At 46.7% G+C, this 24,811-nt stretch overlaps 1 protein-coding gene across 1 annotated transcript; it reads left to right on the plus strand.

Moving 5' to 3' along the window:
• Nucleotides 1-12,963: 12,963 nt before the first annotated feature.
• On the plus strand, nucleotides 12,964-14,204 carry LOC120784695 (trace amine-associated receptor 8b). The gene is given in 3 exon segments (XM_040118698.1): nucleotides 12,964-13,975; nucleotides 13,978-14,048; nucleotides 14,051-14,204. Coding segments are annotated over 3 exon segments (1,140 nt in total). The 3' UTR covers nucleotides 14,108-14,204.
• The last annotated feature ends 10,607 nt before the right edge of the window (nucleotides 14,205-24,811 follow it).

The following is a 24,811-nucleotide window of genomic DNA, read 5'->3' on the forward strand; positions in this document are numbered from 1 at the left end:
TGCCTCTTTTTAAACGGACTGGTCTCGGTCTTGGCTTCTCCTGAACATGGATTTGACCTATGTAAATGTCCAATGTAAATTCTGTGCAAGAGCTCCGCTTTTGTCTGGGGAATTTACTCTCATATTGGACGAATTCGCACCTCATGATTTATGTCTAGTGCAGAAAGTAGTGAGTCCTCTACATAGCGAGGTGGAAAAAGGTGGCGGTCGTGACTGGGCATGTGACGTATCCAGCTTTCATGCAGGAGACCAGAGTTTGTGTCACCTCACACGCCTATGACTAAAATTTGCGTTTTTACTAACCGTAACCACGAGACTGCCCAAACCTTGAAGATGTAGTTGCCTGGTGCAGATATTGTCTAAAGAATGGATTTTAAAAACACTGGCATCGAAGGTACTCTGGGGTTTTTTGCAGAATCGTTTAAAATGCTATATAAAAGTCAATGCATCTGTAGATATACCCTGCAGAGACCACTAGAACGATTGTCAGCTTGGGCTGCTTGCGTTTCCATCCGTCCAATACCTATACCCGCTGACCGCTTCAGAGAGTCAAGGGGGGCCGGAGCTGATCTCAGCTGACACTGGGCAGGGACAGATCAGCGGTCAGCCACCGGGCCGACACACAGAGACAGACAACCAGTCACGCTCACGTTCACAGTCACCACTCAGCCCAGCCTGCATGTCTTTGGACTGCGGCAGGAAACCAGAGCACCCACAGAAAGACCAGGCAGGCTCTGGGAGAACATGCAAACTCTACACAGAAAGGCCCCGACTAGTCGGGGGGTGCGAGGCCCAGAGCCTCCTCGCTGTGAGGCGATAGTGCTGACAACTGCGCCGCTGTGCTGCCCCTGCTCACGTTTTCCGATGAGTGAAGTCAACATCAATAATGTGGAGGAGGAGCTCAGTAATCCTCTTCTGTTAATTAACACCAAACACATTTTGTGGTGTGGTTCTTGACATTGGGAACTTACGACAGCTGTGTTGAACAGTGGAGAAACCGGTGAAACGGCAAGGAGCAAACAAACACTGGAAACAGACCGAAACCGGTCACAGCTTCGACCAGGAAGGGCTCAAAGGCCACTGACCAGGAGTCGGTGGTCAACCGGAGAAAGACTTGCGGAGGAAAGCTGTGGGGTACGGCTGAAAGCTTCGGCAATGGCTAATTAAATGAACCTTGTGTTTACAATATTTTGTCGTAGATATTTAGTGATCTAGGAAAACAGTTTCTACAAGGTACAGTATGTTTCCGTCTGCCTGTTTTTATGCACAGTTGGAGCATAAAGAAGAAAGCTGAAATATTGCGTGAGGCAGAAAAGTTGGCATGCTAAAAAATAGATGATGTAGTTGAGACGCAGATTTCTCAAGTTCACTTAAAGTTGTGGTACTTGATCTTCTACTGCAAACAAAGCATTAATGTCCCGTTACAGGCCTCGATCCACTTCCTCACAGTGAGACCAAAAAATAAAAAATAACTAGAATTAATGACTCAATTGTGACTGTAGGGCTCCGCCAACCGGTCAAGCTCTAGGAAATGTGGTCACAATCTCCCCTTCTGCTCCTGAAAAAATAACATAAAAATAAGATTTTGTAGAACATTGTGATGTCACAGTGAAGTTGACCTTTGACCCTTTGGATATAAAAAGTCATCACTTCATCATTTTATCCTATCAGACATTTGCGTTAAATTTTGTCATAATCAAAGTATGAATTCTTGAGTTATGACCAAAATCGTGTTTTGTGAGGGCCCAGTGACCTTTGCCCTTTAACCACCAAAATCTAATCAGCTCATCCTTGGGTCCGAGGGAACGTCTGTGCCAAATCTGAAGAAACTCCCCCGAGGACGGACGGACTGACAGACCGTCAACAGGAGGCATTAGAAACAGCGCAGGTTTAACCCGATGAACCCTCATTATGTAGTCTTGTCCTGTCCTCTTGGATATATTTACATGAAGACAGCTGAAGGAAACAGGCACCGATTCCCATTTTATTTTGCCGAAAGTTTCAGAAAGTCAAGATCGAGACCGAACTGTCGAGCTCAATTTCAGAAACTTGCTTAAAACGTGCTCAACAATGGCCACGTTGGGCCATGTGAGACCTGGTTTTAACAAATAAGAAAGGGATTTATTAGTGTACAGGTATAAACAATGGATAAACAACTCTAAATGTCAAAGATATGCAGCTGAATTTGCATATTCACAAGATACTGACGAGCGTTTGTGAGGGGACGCTCTCCGAGGATGTCAGTGACTCCCGACAAAGTGAAATGCGTTGCGGAGTCAGTCCGTCGAGCTGCAGAGAAGTAAAATGTAAACTGTGACTGAAACCGACAGGCAAGTTCGTCAAAAAGAAAAGAAAAGAAACAAAAAAAGTCAAACAAACCGTGTTAGCAAACATAAGCTACATGGTCAGGGATATCACTGACCATAGACGTAGACATCTGGTCTAATTTTAGACCGCGCAGCACTAGGTGTCTTCGAGGCCATGAAATACTGAGGTCGTGAGTTTAACTCTCAAAATTGTTTGAGTCAATGGCATTTTTAATATCTTATTTATTTAGTCAGCTGCTCAGTTGCGTTTAAAAAAACTATATATTCTATAAAACAGACCCGATGTGTAGGTGTTTACTAAAACCCTCAGGTCCCTGGAAAAAATACGCCGACTGTTTTTGTGACACATCCACGTAGTAAATATTACTGCATGATGCTACTACAGGGATTTGATATGCTGTAGATAGGTCACTGTGTGAGTGAGAACATTGACCAGCTGGTGGCGCTAGAGGAAATAGCCAGCGGCTTAACCGAGTCAGCAGGATTCATCCTCTGGGGAACGTGAGTGTCTGTACAAAATTTAACGGCAATCCGTCGAGCAGTCTGGATCAAGGCGGGAGACCGCCATCCTTGGAACGGCGGCGCTAGCGTGGCGGCTTCGGGCAGCTGAAGCAAAGCAGGGCTCGTTAAGGCAAAGCCGAGAGCCGCGCGTTTTCTGTTTGGGGTTTAATCTTACACGTGTAAAACTCTTGACTGCACGCTTTGACCTTTTCGAGAGCGGTGTCAGCAGAGACAACTCGACCTCGGTTTGGACAATCAGACCGAGAGATGCAATGTGCTTCCCTGTGGAAGAAATGCCAACGTGACATATAAAAAAAAAGGATTCAGGGTTTTTCAATTGATTCCCGTGAGCCACAGAGGCAGAGCTTCATTTCTGTTTGGAAGACTGTGAAATGACTTGGACGATCGTGTTCTTGTTCCCGGCTTCACAGTTTGAGCTCAAAGAAAGAGAAACCGAATAAGGTCTCCTGCCACCACTCAATTTGGCATTTTACTGCGCCTGAGTGTGCTTCGCAACAGGAAACCAGCTACCGGATAACATCTGTGTCTTATGAAATGACTTGAGGTGAGTGCAACATCGTTAATGTGCTCAGTTCACGAAAGATGACAAGAAGAAAACATTTACCGACCTTTTTCCATGGGAAACTGGTGTATCAGGTTGGGTTTGTCTCATAATCTTTCCGTGACGGAGAAACATAATCTTTTTATCATTTTTGGCTCTTTTTTTTTTCCTGTTTGAAATAAAATTACACTTGAAAATGAGACCAAGTGACTTGAAAGGGGGGACTTTAAGTGCACTACACAAAATCTGCTTTCTGGAGTTTGGGCAAATTTCATGAAAATTTACGAGACTTCAAAAAAATCTGTCTGCTCTTGTTGTCATATTGTGTGTGTGTGTGTGTGTGTGTGTGTGTGTGTGTGTGTGTGTGTGTGTGTGTGTGTGTGTGTGTGTGAGACCTCCTCTTTCATATGATCAAGGCTGAAGTACTCAGAAGCGGCTCAAGTACTAACTCGTGACGCTGCCGCCCCTCAGAGCACAGCGCCGCTGCCACACAGGAGCCAACGGAGCTAGGAAGTGACGGAGGCGAGTTTCAGATGAATGTGTTTCGTTCTCGTATGCTCCCAACATTGTAAGGACACACATGGACGCTGTTGCATGTAGCGCCCCCCGCAGCTGCTCCACCCGATGCGACGTCGACCGACTCCAGAGCTTTAGTCAGGCCGCAGGTTTCAACCCTCTCACGCCGGCCGTTTTATCACCCAGCCTAAATCCTCTGGTCCAGACTTATTAAGGTTGTTTCTGGGGGTGTTCTGGACAGGGGGTTCATCTTCATCACCATCATCATCATCGAGAATACCTCGGGGATTTGAAGGAGCTAGTGAAACAAAGCGGGCGTCAGTGTGGCGATGTGTTTTACAAATCAGTCCCTCAGACTGCTGGTCCATGCACTCAGTCGACATACAGCATTTCTACTTCTCAATTTAGCACTTTGTCTCCTGTGTTATGTTCATTTCGGCCGTTCTTCTTTTGATCTGTCCCCCAGCTTATGAAAGTGCAGTGCGAAATACCTGGAAAGCCCATTTAAAATGGCATCAGTGTACAGTGTGGGGAAAGCTGCCCTGTTGCCAGACGTTGAAATTGAACGACGTGTTGTGCTCCGTGACACATTTTAAACATTCTTCTATAATATCCACACATTTCCCAACGCCACGGTCACGGTTAGAAAAAGGTTGTGGTTATGATAATAAAAAGGCGAACATTAATCCTCCGCAAGGTTGAAAGGTTATGATATTTAGACATCTAGGGTTACACCTAACCTTTAGGTCAGCAGCATCTGAATGACTAAATTCCAGCGTGAAGAAGGTTCTAACAGCAGGACGAACTATGCTGCTGCCAAATGGCTGCTGCAACAATAACTACGCTCAACCACGACACCTAAAAACCTTTTTTTAACCTGCAAATCATCCAGCCATCCCTGCTTAGGTGCTTTCGGCAGCTTTTCACAAGTTGTTCTGCGGATGCTCCAGACAAACCGGAGCGCCCCAGACAGGGTCCGGGCTTCTGGGTGAAAGCCTGACGTCCGGCGGGTCTGTCCGGCTCTTCGCAGGCAAACAGCTGGAGCTTTTCTCACCATGATGCCTCGAACACTCTCTCTGGGTTTTCACTGCCGAGGAGGAGGAAGCCTGCGAGGTGCTTCAGTCGAGGTTTGCGGAGGGGGACGGTGTGGGTGGGTTCGAATTACTACCTAGCGGCATCCGCAGCGGCGACAACAAGCTGCGCACAGGAGAGATGGAGCGAACGAGTTTGTCCAGGAGACAAGTTTGTGAAAAGATGGGAAATCAAACACCTTTGCATCCATCCTTTATAGCCGAAATGTTTTGTTTACCATATGCGATAGTCATTTTTTGCCCGTATAGTTTCTCTTTTCCTTTCAACCCATATATTCATTTATTATTTATCCCCTAAATAAGAATGTGCGATACTTCTCTTGTAGTAAAGATATTGTCTCGTGCTATTTTAATCATTTTTACATTGTTGTTATTATGCTAGCATATGGATGTTTCACTGCGTTCACCATCTCAGGTTAGCATGTTAAAATTTAAACGTCGCCCTGATGATGGCGCTAGGAGAAAAGTCCTGGGGATCGCCAGAGTTATTCAAATTGAAGATGAACCTCTGAACCTAATTTCATCACAATACATCCAAACGGTTGTTTGGATATTTGACTAGAAAATCGCAAACGAAGAGCCTCCTGGCGTCGCTAGAGGAGAAGCGAGAGGACGGCGGGCTGACCGACAGACTGATACTTCCATTCACATCTGACCGGCGAGGCTACCGGAAAGAGAACCTGTAAGCTGAACACGAAGAGATGAATCCGACAACAGGATGCAGAGCTGGATCCGTCTCCAACCGGCATTTCGCCACTCAGTCTGCGTGCAGTGGAACACGAGGCTTTTCCTCTGCATGTTTATATCAGAACCTCAGCGTGTGTCAGTAGTTGAACTGAAACTGCTGAGAGCAAAAGTTTTTCCTCCACAACTTAATCCTTTTGGAGTAAAAACGCCGAGGAACAGCCCGCGTTTGCTGGAGACCTAATAAGCTCTTCATTTGGAAGCTGCAGTAATGAAATTCAAACTGACATTTCAGTCCAGCACTAGTATTAATAAGGCTGGTGTTATTTCCGTGTGCGGACTTGACTTTTAAATGAAATGATTAATAACCTGACAGCGGCGTTTCTCGCTCTGTGTTTGATGAGGCAGCGTAGAGGGAGGGGGAGATTTTACCTGACGCAAAACTTCGAAGAGCTTTTTATGAGGAAGAAGTCGTCACAGGCTGCACCGGGTTCCATTTACACAGAAAAAAAGAAGAAGAAGAAGCAGTGACAGGAAATCACAACATTACACTCCTTTCTGTTTGACCTTTCAGGTTTCGTGTCATTTCTCATCACTGCAGTTCTGCTGCTTTGCACCAGCAGCAGCTGAGATCCACCGTGACATTCGTCTGTGAATCAGAGCTAGTTCGCAACACCCTGGAAGGATGCAGCTCCCGCGCTGCTCTGTATCACTGCGAGCTGAAACAGCAGCAGGTTCAGGCGTGAAGTGCGTTTGGATTGAGATGTGACAACCCCCCCCTCCCCCGGGCGGCTGAGCGTGGGGGGGATTCCTGGCAGCCTCCTGTTCTCTGTGACCAGCAAACCAGGATGAAGGCTGGAGAGCTGGAGAAACCAGGCAACCTGGCCAGGAGTGAGTGCGACATGGGTTGCTCTCGGCTGATTTGGCCCATGTGGCTCCTCGCTTCCCTCCCCCGCCTCCTCTCTACGGGGATGGAGGAATTTCATTTACCGAGCGGGACATCTTCTCTTCGTCTTCTCTCCCTCCAGCGTCATTTTGAACTGTTCACGACGGATCTCAACCGTCAAATGTGCAGAAATAAGTAACAACGACGGGAAGACACCTGATGACCGATAACCTCCAATATTGATTAAAAATCTACTGTGGCATCAGGAGGACATAGGTGGCTGATAAGAAATAAGACAAATAGACACTTGAAATACGTTTATTACTGCATATGTGTGGCGAATAATACATTCAACCTTATTGGTTCGTGAAATACCAGCGCTAAAGTCAGCCCGACGTCAGGCTGATATTATAGAACCAATAACAATAACCACAGCGTTGTAGCCCAACAGGTTTCCCGAGAGAACCGAGAAGAAACAGATTTCATGATTCCTGTCAGATCTACACTATATTATTAACACAAGGCTGGCTGCTGCTTTTACTGTCCCATCAGATCAGGTGACCAATCAACAGAATTAAAAAACTGCCAGATAGGATACGCTTGTGGTTCGTCTCTTCTCGCCCCTTGTCTCCTCCGAGACGCATTTAAGAGACTGTAATGTCCTCGGTGATGGTGGAGCAGGAGGGAGGGAGGGAGATTAACAGAATGGAAAACACCAAGAGGCCGAAATGACTGGATAACAGAGGAAGAACACTGAGAGTGGAAAAGACTGTGAAAGTAAATAGTGTCTAAAAAATAATAATTAATAATACTAGTTACAGGCAGATGCATAATGTGTATTTTATCTTTCCATACAGTGCAGAAAGCTTTTATTTTAAATCTCAAGGCCAATTTCAAGGAGTAATTCAGGATCTACTGTCAATGGACAAGCAGGTTTGAAACGCTTGTGACATTGTCGTCATGCTCGGTGGTTAATTTCTCCAGTTCACAGCTTTATGAAATTAAAATGGATGTTTTTATAGTGCTTTGCGGAACAGACATACATATGTGAAGGTATGTGAAGGTTAAAAAATGGGTGGAATGCCTCTTAAATCTTCATGATATGTAAGACTGGAGGTTAAATGGAGAACTGTAACAAAACAACATTAAGATGGAGCAGCCGACGGGTTTCATGTGGCTACCCGGCTGATTTAAGCTTCAGTGCGAAGCTCCCCGCGCTGCGACCCCGAGCACTGGACCCAAGCCGCCTGCGGTGACCTCTGGATTAAGGATTACACACCACCGCACACTGAGAAGCGTGGGATTATGCTTTTGTTTTGCTGTGTCCACGGCTGCCAGTGCAGGACCGGAGCCAAACCACACACAGGCAGTGTTTACCACACGCAGACCGCTGGAGTCAGAGGGTTTCTGAAGCTTCCTGGAAGGCAGGAAATAGAAGGGTCAAAGGAGAGACTTCCACTGTAACACAGTGTCACCAGACTTCATTAATGTTTTCCTGGAATTTGTTTCTTCCCTTTTGTTTTGCATTGAATTTAGGGATTGTGGCCATGAATCAGCTTCAGATAGTAGCCCAACGTACTGCACGTTACATCTGTTGCATTTCTTACGGTGTTCAACTGTAGTTTTTCAAATTGTGGTTGAACATTCGCAAAGCACGAACCCGATTTTAAACTCGTTCCCAGCTGCAAAAAACACAACCTCGACTTGTTCTGGAGCTTTTCACACGATCACACACGATCTTCATCTTCGGAGGGAGTTTGCCAAATTGTCAACGAGCTGGACGTGTTTAATCTCTCGGGTTATTCTGGGCACTTCTATGGCATCTCGTTGGTGCCGCCTGGCTTAAAGTAGGCGCCATACTGCCAGAAGCAAGTAAGCGGACCTTGGGTTGAGATCGGGCCTGTCGGCCGCCGGTGCCAGGGTAAAGGATGAACTGTCAAGCTCAGTCTGTTCAAACTGTTTCGCTGTTAAAGCAAACATCGGGTGCCTTTTACTCACAGGTGTGAATTACGGGTGGTCGGGGCCATTGTCCTTACAGGACCCAGAGTCAGGTGGGACCTGGTTTCGATGCTGCAGCAGTGACTCAGGCTACGGCGTCGAGGTCGGTTTCTTTGAAAGGACTCAAGCCTGGCATTCAAAAATAGTGAAAAAGAATAAAATTGGGTTTATATGTATATATATGAAAGGAGGGATCCTGGTTAATGATGGGGAATTGTTCTACAGCCCAGAATCCACAGTCTCTGTGACAGGATAGACTACCATCCTCAAGTCCTGGTGTAAAAAGCAGGCTTCATGTGTAGGCGGGGGTGGCGGTGGGGGGGCTGGTGCTGGGGCTGGGTCTGGGGGGGGTGTCATCAACATCCTCAGCCAATGGTGAAACCAGCGGAGGAGACACTTTAACCGTCTCTCCGGAGCGGAGCAGACCAGAGCTCAGCGCCCAGCGCCCGGCTCCACAGATCCATCCTCCCGTACGTGCACCAGCATCTGCACATCGGAAAGTCAGTTTTGTGCTCCCGGTCCTGGACTCTCTCCTTCCTTTATTCTCATCTCGAGGATGTTTTAAGCCGCAGTGACAACCTGCGGTGTGGATAACCAGCGGAGGATTGTTGCTTTACGCACCGCTGGATTCCGCGTCTTGAGGGGGATTTAAAGCCGAAGTAAGTGAGTTGAAGTGAGTTGACTGCAATATTTAATATTATCTGACCATGAATACGTGGGTCAGCGGATGAGTCAACCTTCTATAATAACGTAGGGAAGCTGGTTTTAAACGGGGTCTTTCCAGGGAATCTGGAAGGGCGCTAGAACCCGTAAGATCTCAGCGTTTTCCTAAACTTTCACAGCCAAAACTGCCTGCATTCCTGTGAGAAACGGTAGAACAGAGGGACTGTGGCAGCAGCCTGAAGACAAATAGATGTTTTTTTTTTAAAGTGGATGTCCTGCAGGACGCACAGAGTCTTGCAGGACAGCGCTGATCCGTGCGCGCTGGAAAGTGTCTCCCTTTGCATCCCGAGGATCATTGGCCGGACATGTTTCTGCATGGCTGAGCGCGGTAGATGGATATACAGTGAAAAGAAAAACAAAAGCCGGAGGTCACGACATCTGAAAGTGAAAAGCAAAATAAGTGGTGACAGGGTCGCCCACAGCTGCGCCTTTGTCTTTGGAGACAGGTTTATGATCCCTTCACAGTTCCGATCAACATTTCTAAAGCGGTGTTTTCTCTCCGTGGATCGCTTCCAGACCACGTATGGGTTTTCTGTTCAGCTATGCGGGACGTGAAAAAAGAAAACTGACTCGTGGTGTAAATGTGCATTTTTTATTCTCACTATATTTATTACGGACCTTGTCTGAATTTAAATTCAAATTCAAATGTTATTGTACCTTAGGGAGGATGTCTGACTCTGCAGCACGTGTAGATTAGTGTCGCGCGCCACCTGGGTTTTATTTACCACTACAGCTGCCCCCCCCCCCCACAATTCATCCATCCATCCATCCATCTACCCTTCCATCATCCATCCTTCCATCCATTCTTCCATCCATCCTTCCATCCATCCATCTACTCTTCCATCCATCATCTATCCTTCCATCATCCATCCATCCATCCCTCCATCCTTCCATCCTTCCATCCATCCATCTATCCATCCATCTATCCTTCCATCGTCCATCCTTCCATCCATTCATCCATCCATCCTTCCATCCATCCATCCATCCACCCATCCATCTACCCTTCCATCATCCATCCATCCATCCATCCATCCATCCATCCATCCATCCATCAATCCATCCCTCCATCCTTCAATCCATCCATCCATCAATCCATCCGTCTATCTTTCCAACATCCATCCATCCACCCATCCATCTACCCTTCCATCATCCATCCATCCATCCATCCATCCATCCATCCATCCATCCATCCATCCATCCATCCATCCATCTACCCTTCCATCATCCATCCTTCCATCCTTCCATCCATTCATCCATCCATACATCCATCCATCCATCCACCCATCCATCCATCCACCCATCCATCCATCCATCTACCCTTCCATCTACCCTTCCATCATCCATCCATCCATCCATCCATCAATCCATCCCTCCATCCTTCAATCCATCCATCCATCAATCCATCCGTCTATCTTTCCAACATCCATCCATCCACCCATCCATCTACCCTTCCATCATCCATCCATCCATCCATCCATCCATCCATCAATCCACCCATCCATCTACCCTTCCATCATCCATCCTTCCATCCTTCCATCCATTCATCCATCCATCCATACATCCATACATCCATCCATCCATCCACCCATCCATCTACCCTTCCATCTACCCTTCCATCATCCATCCTTCCATCCTTCCATCCATCCATCCATCCATCCTTCCAGTACCAAAGGGTCCTCCGGTCCAGCCTCACGTGAGCGAGCGGAGTGGAGCGCACGTGATATCCGACGTCAAAACCTCTTTTTGTTTTATTCCAGGTGATGCTGATGCTGCTCATCATGACGTCACCGCATCCCCGACGTGATGTGATGGACAGTGTGGGAACTTAAGACAGGAAAACAAAAACAAAAAAAACCCAAAAAAAACGTATTTTGCTTAATTAAAAGCTTTTGTTTTAGCTTCATTAAAACACTAAATTAAAACGTTTACTGAGAACTGACCACTCAGGAGCCACAACTTAAATGATCTGTAAAGGACCATTGGCCTGTTTAATTATTTATATGTTTACTTTTGTAGGTTATATTCAGCCTCTGACCTCAGTGAAATCTGGCTGGAGATTTTATTTCCACAGCACAGGGTTGGTAGTTTTTTCATGACTGTAAATTCTAGGGCGGCTTCCTCCCGGATGGTTTAACTCTACCGCCGGTTTACGTTCCGGCCATCAGTTTGTCTGGTTTGTGTTTTCCGTCAAGTAGCGGGGAGACACACCCAAATGCAGACAACCAGGCAGACAGGAACAGTTTGGTGGTTTTTAATGGTAAAATGATGATGCAAAGACATTTTAAAAAGTCCCCAAGTATCGCAAAAACCTTTTTACACTGGGCCGAGGTGGAAAAGTTGGTTTATTGATAAAAGCAAAATGCGACCAAGTGCGATGGAAACAGACCCTGTGAATATAATGAAGCAAGTGACTTAAATGTCACAGCTGAAGAGACAAAAACATTGCATCTGTGTGGAGCAATCAGCAGGCTGTAACCTTCATCACATTAATGCATGAGACAAACCAAAATGCCAAACTTGTTTTCTAGATTGTTTTTCACAGTTTGAGGTTTTGAGCTCTTTTAATTATGTCACCCTCCTCTTCTGCAACGGTTTAATGGCAGCCGATTGGAAAAGTTGCTCCGGCAACTGTTTATCTTGAAGAACTAACTCACACTAGTCGCTTGACAGGACGGATGGAAATGGATGGAAACGTCTCTTTTTTCTCAAAATTCAGTTGAAAGCTGTGCTACGCTGGGATGGAAACCCTGTTACTGACGATCTGGCAGCTGCGTGGGGTTAAAAGGGGCTGGCGTGCTGCATATAGTGACAAGCGTGATTGGTGGACACGGGTGGATGTGGGACCCAGGTGACTGGGAAAGGCGGGAAAGTCAGAGGGCGGCTGGCGGATGGACGGGGAGTGGCAGCGACTGCAGGGACCCGGGGTAGTGGGACAGCGGCTGAGGGGGAGTGACAGAGAGGAAAAACAGGGCTGAGGCTGCCGCCGGGAAATTTGGCCTTCGTTGCGCAGGCCACGGTGAAGAGGAGAGAGAGGAGTACGACATTCAACAAGGACTCCGGACGTGGACCGAACCAGGGACCTCGCTGAGGTGTGGAACACACAGTAGTCATTCGGCTACCGGGGCGCTCCATGGCCTTCAGTTTAAACTGTCATACGTATTATCCACCTCCGTTTCTTTACCCTGTCCAATCCGGTTTCAGCTGTGTTGCAGGACGTTGCATCATTTAACGCCTGTAGCACAGACCAGACATAAAGAGGTAGTTGGCTGCAGTATCTGGGTTTTTTGATCCAGGGATCAAATGTGATCAACATTGCTGCTTTTTTAGCGGAACTGATTGATCAGCTGCTTTTTACTGTGTAATCTTTAGCTTCAACTTGCCCTCAGCGGTTCATGCAACTGAATTTAAATCTCTGTGATTGGATGTTTCTTACTGAAATGCACCCTGGGAGTTGTAGTTGACACGTCTCTTTGTGTTTTTACGTTCGCAGGCTAGTGTCTTTGAGGATTTTTTTTTCATCACATTTCCTATGCTAAAAAATGAACGGGAGTTTTACTTCCAGAACCATGGACACACATTAACGCCTCTCACTTTCTCATGTAACTGACCTGACACCTGTCTCTGTTTGTTGGTATTTCAGGTCATGAAGTGAATACTGCAGCGACAGTCAACCCGATGATTGAGACCAGCACATCGACAATGCTGGACAGAACTGAACCGGCGCACTGCACCGTGTGCTGCTGTACGCTGGCCAACAAAATCCTCATGGTGGTCTTCATGGTGCTGCTGATCTTTGCCATCTTGTTTGGGAACTTGGTGACTCTGGCCGTGGTTCTGGGGACTAAACACTTCCACACCCCACAGGGGTACCTGAAGGCGTCCCTTGCTGTGGCTGATCTGGCGGTGGGGATATTCGTGGTGCCGGTGTCCGTCTACGCCGAGGTCTATCTGATGGTGACCGACTGTGCACCAGAATGGACTTCATACAACTCGCAGTTGGTGAGTTTCCACCCGTGCAACGTCATTGGTCCCATCTTCGCCGGGTGCACCTTTGTCTCCATAACGACTATTTTCCTGCTGACGATCGAGCGGAGCATCGCTGTGCTGAGGCCGCTGCACAAGGACTCTGTGATTACCCGTAAAAGGACCATGATCCTCATCGTCCTATCCTGGGTGGGGAGTTTCTTCATGGCCGTGTGTCCGATGGTTTTCAGCAATGAGATCGCTCTGGAGTACAACTCCTGCAGCCGGATGTGTAACTACGCGCTGGGGACCATGAGCGAGTTCCCCAGCCAGGCCTGGAACATCCTCCTCCTGTTCCCCGCTTTTGACTTCACCCTCCTCGGCGGCACTGTGGTGATAAACATCATCTCTCTGTCCAGCATCAGGCAGCACTCGAAGCGCAGGAAACACCTGGCCATGACCAAGAGCCAGAACACCACCAATCCTACGTTCTCTGACATTAAGGCGGCTAAGACTATCGGGACTTTAACGTTGGCGTTTACAGCATCGTTCACCCCCATTGCCGTTTTCGTTGTGGGGAATGTTTTGGGGAATAAATGGTGCAACTTTTCCTTTTTCGCCTTCTGGATTCTGGCCAGCAACAGTTGCTGGAATGTCATTATTTACAGTGTGAGGGATCAGAAGTTCAGACTTTGTGCACACAAGCTCCTAATGCCTTTCCAGAGAATAAACACAACCTAACCCTCAAGAAATTCGGGGACAAAAGCCCGCAGACGAACCTGAGCAGATCTGCATCGTTTAGATGTTTGTTTGTCGCACAAACTCTTTGTTCAGCACACATTGTGAGTCTCGTTAAGAGATGTGTCTGCATGTCTTCGGATTGCTGTTGTGAAATTATTTCAGATTTTTTCTACATCATTAAAAAGCATGAGAAGTTTTAATATCACAAATATTAAATGTCCTTCTTTGTGGGCATTTGTCTTGTTCTGTGTGAAGTTGCGAATACAGAACCCTGTTTCAGTCTGCGGAGTGGTTTGTTGACCTGACTGATTAAAACATGATAAATAAAACATGAGAAAAAGTAAGATCTGTGTTGTGAAGAGTGTTTGGACGTACCGATGCGGTACGTACGCCGGAGCGCGGACGGAAGTCACGGTTACAATGTTTTCCTCAGTCGCTGAAAGTCTCGGTGAGGGAGATGCATTTTACATATTTCCATTTGAGAAATGGGACGTCAGTCAACACAGATTCTCAATGAGATACTGACACATTACATGATCAGGACTAAAAGCATACAATATATGAAGTATACACTCCTGCCATAATTATTAGAATACTAAACACCCATAACAAGACATCACATTTTCTAATTTTATTATTTCATATTCATTGGCTTGAAAGTACACTACCTTTGAAACGGAATAAAAACACACTGCTGACTGTATTTTCTCCTAAAGCGGCTATAACCAGCCTCCTCGCATGAAGTAACGACGTGAAAGCAACGTGACAATGCGAAGCCAAGTCCGTTTATTTGCAGAGCAAATTTCAAAACAACACACGTCGACCAAAGGCGCTTTACAGAGAGACGAAATTATGATATTCTTTGATTACAGTCAAAAATCACATCGCACACAGGAATGAGCAAATAAAAACAAGACATCAATGAGAGGATGTTAGTCGTATTAATTCATTTTCATGATGACTATTAACAGGCTAAAGAAAAGAGATGGATGTTGAGATGGCTTTTAAAGACATCAGTGAAGGGGAAGATCCAATAGTTGGTGGCAAACTATTCCACAACTTAGGGCCAGCGACGGAAAATGCTCAGTCACCTTTGGGTTTATCTGGGGTCTCCGGTTTATGAGCCTGCAGAGAATCAGCAGCTGAGTCTACGGTGAGTTTTCAGCTCATTGTTTATCCGTCCGGTGGTTGAGGTGGTTGGGAGACGATGTCTTTGTTTCACTCTTTGTCCTCAGACAGATAGAGGGACACGCATTGGTATTATTAGAAAAAAAACGGCAACGACAACAACAAACCCAGCCACATAGGTTCACACAACGCTTCCTAGAAAATCCTGGGATCCCAAAGCCCAGAACACAACCTCAATCCCGTGGGGAGCATGAAAATTTCATGACAATCTGTTTATTAGATTAGCATCTTTTAGGCTGATCTTGGCGCAAGGTGGACAAAACCATCAGGGTTCGTCCTCTGGAGCCTGGCCAAGAGGTGTAAAGACATCTGAAACATGTCGGAGAGAAGGACGTCAGCATACAAATCAAAAATCTACTACTTACATATCGTTTGTTTGTGTGTATGAGACAGGGTGTGAATATTTAATCCTCATGTCTCTTTTTCTCTTCTTGTCTCATGCATGAGAGGAATGAAAAACGAAGGGTTGCTGCATATTTTAAACTATCTAGCAAACAATCAAAGTGCTGGAAATGAATTATTCTTTCTTCATATCACCACATGCCAAAACTAATGCTAGAACCCAGTATCACCTCAACAAGCCTGGTGCGGTGGATGAGCCTTAAACAGCAATAGAGTCGGAATTGACCAGTATTTCTAGACTGAAAACAGGCCAGGATGCCGGAACCGACGTCTACAGAGAAACACGAGGAGCTTGTCGTCCCTGAACTGTCCTCGTCACACAGAAGCTGCAGAAGGGGAAAAAAGTAAGAAAACCCGAACAGTCGCTGATGAAGATATCGCTTCACTTTGCAACGTACGTCGACTCTGAGGAGTCACAGTGTGTAAGGGAAGAAAAGGAGCAAGGACACAATCAATACGGAAAGATGGACGGAAAGAGAGTGGCGTGACGTGACGGGAGGCATGACGTGAAAGGGGAGCGAGGCAGATGTGGAGAAAGGAGGAAACAGGTTCACTGAGAATAAAAACAAAATCACAGTCGGCCTGTTCTCACAGTTAGAAATGAATCAGTATGTGGCCAAAACCAAACATGACTTTAGGCTGGACAAACATCTTCTGACGTCTTTTGGATGTTTACGGTGACTAACCCGTGTTTCTCTGTGCTGAGGTCACTTCTTTGGAACTCATCACACACCTCTCTTCAGCCAAATAAAAAGAGCATATAAACATGAGTAAAAGGGAGTGTGAACACAGCGGTTGGGTGGTGGTGGAGTTTGAGAGAGAAAAATAGCTTGTGAGTCTTAAAAAATGCGGTCATTGAGTGGATTTGGTGTCGAAACAGGGACAGCAACACGTGTCCTGAGACCCCAAGCCAGGGGTCCCGCGGACTGGAAACCAAGGGGACCAGTGGAGACCTCTGCGCCGAGTCTCAGCTTAGACTGAGCCGGCCACCTTAGCGCAGCCGAACCGCAGGGAGAGAGAGAGAAGTGTAGAGCCGAGTTTGTTTCGTCGGTCCGTCTGTTTGCAGCGTTCATCCCTCCGTGTCGCCTCATCCACCCGCAGGCTCAGGTCTTTCAAGACTCCAGGGGGGGATGTGCACTGATCAGCCGCTGTGCTGCTGCGTGCGCAGGTTTGCTTCTGGGTACACAAACCTCGTTCTCAGATTGGCCCTCAGATGCACGAGGGGTTCACAGAAAACACTGGCGCAGTGTGACTGTTCGTAAGTCGATCTGATGGATATTGTTCGCCCTCCTACGGTGGTCTATGGGGAAATCTTTTCGTGGGACAAATTGGCAGCGAGGCTGGGGGGCAGCGCCGTAAACAGCTCTTTTAACACATCCAGGGCGAGGACTCCCCGAGCCCTACGGTGGCCGACGAGGGACATTTCCACAGCTGGCGACATTTCATTTCATTTTGTTATGATAACAAAAAGGGTCCATCGACGCACACCGAAAACTCCGGCATTTTCCACACGTGCACTGGCTGTTTTGAGCGTACTTAATTCAGTCATTTTCCAGCTGGGACACCACCACAGACTCAAGACCGGTTTCGACGGGGTTCACTTTGCTTCCGTCACATCTGTTTTCTCAGGCGCGAGCACGAACGTGTTTCGGTGTGTTGCTCACAGGAAGATTGTTGGCTTTTACACGTGCTCTTTTGTACCCCCTGCTTTGCCTGGTCCCCCGGTGCTACACGCTGTATTACCGAATTTCTGCGTCTGACTGTTAGTGGGTTCGATTTAGCCCGACTCAGAGACAGGCTCTGTGATTCAAGCCTCTATTGACATGTCGGTTATAAGACCTTTTACCCTCACACAGATGCCTGTGATGTTTCGTCAGTGTGGCTTTGTTTTTTACTCCCCTCAGAGCAGGAGGAGGGGCGGGGCAGGCGGGCGGAGGGACGGGTGGCAGTCACGTTTTTGCACACGTGGGTTTTGTCCTGGGGGAGCGCGAGGGGGAAAAGAGGCATGTTTTCCTGCAACCGAGACGTGTTGTCAGCACCTTAACGGAAGAAAAATCATTCCCATGAAACTCATGTAGCGGTTTATGGTGTCACAGAAACATTTTAAAATTTAATAATTCTTGATTTTATGAATATTATTTAATGCATAGTTATTATTTAATATGCAGTTAGATGTAGAGCCAGCTGGGTAAATGTGCAGGTTCATCCGAGAGGTTCACACCTTATTTATGCCAGTTAGGAGGCCGTCATGGTCGTCTGACGGTGAGGAAATGAAAGCGCGTATGATGGATTCAGTACCTTCAAAACTTGAAACTGAACGAATTCTGTAAATGTTACTGAGATGGTAGAAGCAAGACTGGATTACTTTGGCGACGTGTGTCTGGAAGTTGATGCTAGAGTCGATCATCCCACCGAGGTTTCTGACAGGTGTCGACATTTGCGGAGGGGACCGAGTGAGGACTGGATTTGAGGTTGCAGGTGGTCGGGGCAGGGGAATTTTGTGTTTTGTTGGACTTTAGCTGAAGGAGATTTTTTCTTGGCTACCTTTGCGGGATTTTAGGAGCTGCAGGGACGCTGTCTTTTCCAGACTTTTTGCACTCAAAGGTAATTTAGAAATTGGTCGTTGGTTCGCTGAAGTCAGAAGGACCGAGACCTGGTTCTTTCTAAGAGCGGCTGAATGCGGGCAGCCGGAGATAAAGATAAATGAACCTTAGCAAGAAACCAGGGGCAATAACTTCAACCACAGCACAGAGAAATTTGGGAGGAAAGACTGACTTTAGTGATGTGAAGTGTGGTCATTCAGAATAGTCTGAAGTGCGTCAGTTTTGACTTGTTTAACATTTTGTTGGTCACTGGAACAAGTTTTTTTGATTTTCCCAGAAAATCCGTCCCGAGTCCTTTACGCAGAGATCGGTCCCGACAAAGTCGGGGAAGGTCTCGTTTTTTAAATCACGTTACAATCCGTTCACACGCTGACAATAAAAAGTGATGAATACATTCTTACATATATCACCTTCAAGGTTCACAGACTGACTGAGGCTATGATTTATTTCAAAAACCTGTTTCTTTAAAGCTCGGAAAAGTAGCTAACAAGTTCGAAAAGTCATGAGGTAGACGTGACTTGGCCCCAGATTACATCTTTAAAGATGAAATACAGCTTGACTGATAACTTGGCTCCAGTCTATATTCCCATCTGCTCGCTGCCTTTCCGCAGGGATTCAGTCCTCTGGAGCTGGTGAATCTGGTTTGTTTAGTAATCTAATCAGACGGCCGATCGATCCAATCAGTCAGTCAGTTTTAGGGAGAGTTTTACGGAAAACAACTTCATGAGTAAATGAATCAAAGTGGGGGGAAAAAGGGCCATTAGCGCAGATTCCAAAGAGCATCTTCCATCGAGAGAGCAGACGTCTTTAGCGGGGGTGGTTACACTTCACTGTACGCCTCCAGCTGAGGCTTTTAGCAGCATCAACTCCGACCTCCAGTGAGATTAGCGCCCCTGTTTGTTTCACCTGTAGAGATAATGGGGGAGAGAGAGATAGAAGACCATGGGCGGGCAGGTGTTCAGCGCCACGCTGACCGGACTCCCACCGGTTGCATCGCGGATCGAAACCTGTGGCATTCTGAACGCAGATAACGGGTCAGTCGACATCCTGCTACAGCCTGCGGCGGCAATTCCTGCTCGGTGAGGCGCTTAGAGTCAACTCCCGGCTTTCTGTAAGTTTCAATCGGCATCCGCAGACGGTCTCAAGCATACGGGGATCAGAGGTCCCCACAGCAACGAGCAGTGTGTGACGATGGGGAGGGGCTGCCGTGTCACCGTTCAAAGAGATAAAAACACACACGTATACTTAGATCCATGATTAATTGGGGAAATAGATTGCGGATCACGGATGAAGGACGACTGCCTGGTGCCAGCTGATGCGTTTTGTCCCTGAGGGTCGGGCTGTGCCTTTCCTACCCACGTGGCCTTGCCATGAAGGTGTTGACCGCCAACTGCAACATCCCCGGGGAAGGTTCCTATCGTCATTCCGATTGGTCGCTGATTGCTGAGCTCTGGAAAGGGGCAGCGGCACTGGAAGAACAGAGTTCAACAGGGCGGGAACGTGAGCAGTCAGGTTGTGAACAAACCACTAGGGCAGCCAAATTAACTAACCCGGTTTATTTGGAGGTAAAATGTTGCTTATAGTTCCCCGATCGCACCAGAGAAACGTGCGCTCACAGCTACAGTGAGTAACAGTGGGTCAGAGTTGAAGGAGGAAGTCTGCAAAATAGATTGGATGTTCACAGCAGATGGATTGGGGTAATCATTTTGACATTTGCCGTCATTCTCTCTCCCAAAGAAGCTCGTTAAAGTTTGGATTTTTGAGGTATTTTAAGTTAAAATTAGGGGTAAGTTGAGGACACAGTTTGTGGTTCTGACAAAAAGCTTTTGGCTTTAACTAACATGGTGGATCAATTCTCTGTATGTGTTTCTTTGTGCGTGCGTGCGGTGTCGATATCCCCGGCAGCAGGGAGCTTCGTCCAGAAGCTTCGGAAGCTCGCATCGATGCGGTTTTGTTCTCACGGCGTTGAAGCTGCACCGACGACCCTCGGCCTGTTCACAGCTCACGGCCAGTGTCGGATTTACCTGCTCCAGCCCGCCCGTAGCGTTGGGGTCAACACGCGCTCTCTGCTCTCAGGGCTCGGCCAAGAAGGAAAACTTCAGTTAACATGAGCTGAGCATAGAAACTGCATCCAAGATAATGAAAAACGAATGGAGAATCTACTCAAATAAACAGACGGGGCCATTTGTGTACTCTCATCCTAAATCTCTCAGATTCACCAAACTGAGATACCACCACTTGAGGGGTTTGACACTTGAACGTCAACCTGTCATTTCTGGGCTTATCCTGAAATGACTGGTGCAGGAGTTTTACGTCAGAGGTCAACATCCCTCAGGCCCGGATGTAGGCGACACCTTCCCTTCAGTTTGACTTTTCCAATGTATCTTTGTCCCCTGAAAGGCAGGAAGTTTGCTACTGGTCAGTTTACCTGTTGGCTTCCAAGCTAAAGCTACTTAGTCGCCGCCAGCAAATCCACTGACCGTGGAAATTAGATTTAAATGAATTCAATTGGGTGCAGAGAAGCAAAGGGGGCCACCTCTTAGTCAGCACTTGGGGATGAACATTCCCTAAATTATGTCTCTCATGAGCCTGAATCTGAATAATGTAGAGCTGATTTTGAAACTAAAATTCAAACTAGAGTGAAATTCAGTAATGAAGGCGTTTGTCTTCGAGCCATTTGTAAACTGTTGAATTAAAAAACGGGGTTCAATACGAGGCCGAAGAATTTGGCACTTTCTCTTTCCACTGTGACCACACTCCAGTTTCAGACAGTTAGAAAAAGAGAAATCATTGCAGCTTCCTCCCCAGGCAGAGTGACTCTTTCGTGAGAGGCCGCGTTGAGGGAAGCGCAATCAGCATCAGAGCCACGTGCATCGGGAGAAAGCTGGGTCTCTGATTCAGAACGACTCCATAATGTTCAGAAAAAACCTTTTTCTCGCTGCTTTGGTTCCAGCAGCTCGTCTGGAATCTTCAACCCAGCTCGTGTGTTATATTACAGTGTGATTATTCATTTATGTTTTTTCCTTTTTCTACAAACCGTGAGCGTGAACCACTCCGGAGAATGTGTGAATATGTAAATACAAACTCGATGCCAGAAGGAACAGGCGTCCTTTTCAGAGTAGGCCACCATATGAATTTCACTCTGTCATTTTCTGGAGCTCAGCACATAAACGCCAGGGTGGACTCACTGAGAAATGTGAAGCGGGAGGACAACGGGGAAGAGCCGGACCGAAGCCCCGTTTTCCTCGGTGTTCACATATAAGGACTCGCAAACCTGGTCCGTGACCCACATCCACATCAGCCACGGAGATCACGGGAATTGTTGTCTTTGTTCCAATATCTTCCACATGGCTTCACAAACTGTGGAAGTGGGTCAGAACAGGAGGACAACATGCAGATGTTGGGCGTTCAGAAAGGTCCAAGAAAGAACATTCACAGCGTGAACCTCAGCACAATGTCACCTGCAGTCTCTTCACGACTAGTTTTAAATGTAGAACCGAAATTGATTCGAATGTAAAGCCGTGGACCGAGGCGTCTCCCATCTTCCCGGTCTCCTTTCTCTTGTGTGTGTGTTCGTATTTCTAACACATCCGGCAGCACCGTGAAGGCAGCACGATGCTGTGGGTAGATGCTCCGGTACTGACGACTAAAATAGTAGCCGGTCTCGTCGCAAGTGGCTGGGAGTTTCAAGATGTGACACACCGCCTGTGTGTGTGCGTGTGTTTCATTGATTTGAATGCTGTAGGTGCTGTTCCATCAGCGGTCTGGTCGCAGGTGTCAGTTGGAGCCCTGATTTGCGACCCTCCCGGGAGTCTGATGATCAACCAGGCAAATAAATGGAGAAAAATGAGTCGAGGTCTCAGAGCCTCAGGACGAAAGGAGAGGTGGGTCTCCGTGGCAACAGATGTGGCCCAAGTTATTAGAGGGGTTTCCTGTCATCGTCTCACGTTTAACGTTTTCCTGTGTGCGTTTTTTCTGTTCCTCGTAGCACACGGTTCCATTACTTTCACCGCAGTCAATCGTTACATACGCCAGCGGCGGTTTGATTTCAGAATAGGCAGAGACAGTGTGTTTTTTATGTACAGGCGGGTGAGAAACTAGAGGAGAAACCAACATGGTCTCAGCCAGAACAGCGTCAGTGCTCCTTCTCCGGACTCTGCTGGAAGGGATGGACACGATTCTTCCAGCAGACGTTCCCTCATTTGGCGTTTCGAGGATGGAGGTGCAGAGCGCCGTCTAACACGGTCCGGTGAAATCCAGTACAGTAGCTTTTTTCATTTTTACTCTCTGTTGACAGTTTGTCACTGAAGTGTCCATTCAGCTCCTACTCTCCTTTTCTCAGGACAGTTTCCTTTACAAAAGAGTTTATCTGTGAAACGTACCGAACATGTTTATCACAGGTGGAAAACCACGTCGCATGTGAGGAATTTCACTTACTATTGGCACCTGTGGTGCATGTGATACATTTTCATGTAGGCATATGTGGTTATGGGACGTTTCCCGTGTAAAATGGGATGTTTCACATTTAAAAACGTGAATTATTGTGTTACTGTGTCCACTCTGTGCACATTACTATAAGTATCTATAGTAACCTGCATTCAGCCTGATGTTTACATGCTGCCGAAGCATCTTGGTTCACAGTGTTCTTTTGTGGTGGGTTATTATGTGGAAGTGTTTTTTTTTAAAAATAACAAGAGTGAAAATTATTCTGAGTGTCAGAGACGCTGAAGAGTCAAAGCCATGCAGAAACAAACACCTTATCTAACCAATTACGTTGATGCGTGTGTCAGGATTTAGCCGTTCGCTAAATCCCTGCTATCGGGTGAATGTTTCAGAGGGTCCAGTTAAAACCTCTGCCGGCGTAAGGTACTTATCACCCAGGACACGACAAACCGGGAGGAATGAAGCCTGAAAGCGGCTTTCGTTTGTCACAATTATGGATAATATAGGTTTAAATCCGCTCAGTCAGAAACGAGAGGGCAGAAGAGACAAGACGGGGGCAGAAATGTCCCCAAGCGTTGTGTCCGGAACTTTTTCAGCTGATTTCTTTAAAAACAAACCCGTGTTCATCCCAGACGTGCTGCTGCAGTTTTTGCAAACAGTCCTGGGATCGCGTTTTGTCATTTTAATATTAAATAAGCTCTAAAAAAAAAACGCGCTAAATAATGGAAGCACCGTGAGATTGAAAAGAAGTTGACTGGATGTTCGCCGAACGCGCTGGACCTGCCTGAAGTGAGCGTGACTCCACAAAACCTTACTGTTGGGTAATGATCTTATTGGAGAGGAGCGAGGGTGAATCCAAGCCACAGCGCCTCGGGGTGAAGCACAGAGTACTTTTTACACTGTCCATCGACATTTAGGTTCACTTTGATGTGTTGGTAGGAGCCAAAAGGGATAAATCAGGGGCCTTTGTAAAGAATGGCTGCTACGACAGGCCTTTTCCACCGCAGATAGTTAGACGCGTCACTTACAACGTTAACGCCGGCTCCACCCTGCCGGTGAAGCAGGCGTTCTACTCCACTGACTCTAATCCTGCGGAGATCACCGACGTGGATTTTGTCCTCATCTGCTTTTTATTTACTTCCTTGTAAGGGACAATGTGGCTGTGTTTTACCCAGTTATACAAATTAACACATCTTCGTGTGCACTAAACAACTATATTCAGAGCCTGTGTCCTTTAAAGTATAAATCTGTTGAAGTTCTTTATCTTGTGGTGCCGTGTCAAAGAGAAATGATCTGGACTGAAAGATTAAACACAATAGTCCCACATTCTCTAAATGACTCATTCACCTTTAAACCTTTTTTTCTTCTGTATTTATTTGAGAAATGCTTAATTGTGTCATCAGATTTATCAGCCACTCGCTTGTAAATAAGTTCATCTGAAAGATCAATACATGAGGTGATTATTTTGCTGTTTTTTTTTAACAGTTTTTAACACTGTTGCACTCTGGGACATGTTCCTTCATCAACATGAACCCACACTCGCTGTAATTTAGTTTGACTCGGTCCCACACACACACACCGTCTTCCTGCCTCAAATACTCACTAGAGCGACAAATGTGGATTAATCCGCCGATGAAAATAGTCCCCAGCAAATGCACCGTTTCCTCCTGTTGGTTCCCGTTTCCTCCTGTTGGCTCCTCCCGTTGGTTCCTTCAGAAGGAACCGACGGGCTCGGAGCTGAGAGCCACAGACAGAGTCGAGAAAGCGACAAACTAACACATTGTTGTGAGTTGTTAGCAACATAGAAAGAAAAATACAGAAGAACACCGGCCTTTAACCACGTTGGAAATTACGATCACAGCTGTGTCACCGATTTTCCACTGTCGGGGAAAAAGAATTACTCGCATACATGAATTCACTTTATATGCAGCGGTGGATTCCACGTGTTACGTACGGAGTTTACGGCAGGATACCACACGTTGTTTTTACACACAAGTATCCATCCAGGCAGCATGTTTTTAAAGACGGTCCACAAAACTGTAGAGAGATGTCGAGGCGTCCGTTGAGAGATGCTCCGCAGCAATGCAAAGTGTAAATTCTGTGAAGTAAACTGTCCCACGGAGACACCTGTACGATGCCAGGGTTGACCCCCTTATCGTGGTCTGGAGTTCCAGGCTGCTCAT

The sequence above is a fragment of the Xiphias gladius genome, chromosome 22 (genome assembly GCF_016859285.1).
Source record: "Xiphias gladius isolate SHS-SW01 ecotype Sanya breed wild chromosome 22, ASM1685928v1, whole genome shotgun sequence".
In the NCBI taxonomy this organism is placed as follows: Eukaryota; Metazoa; Chordata; class Actinopteri; order Istiophoriformes; family Xiphiidae; genus Xiphias; species Xiphias gladius.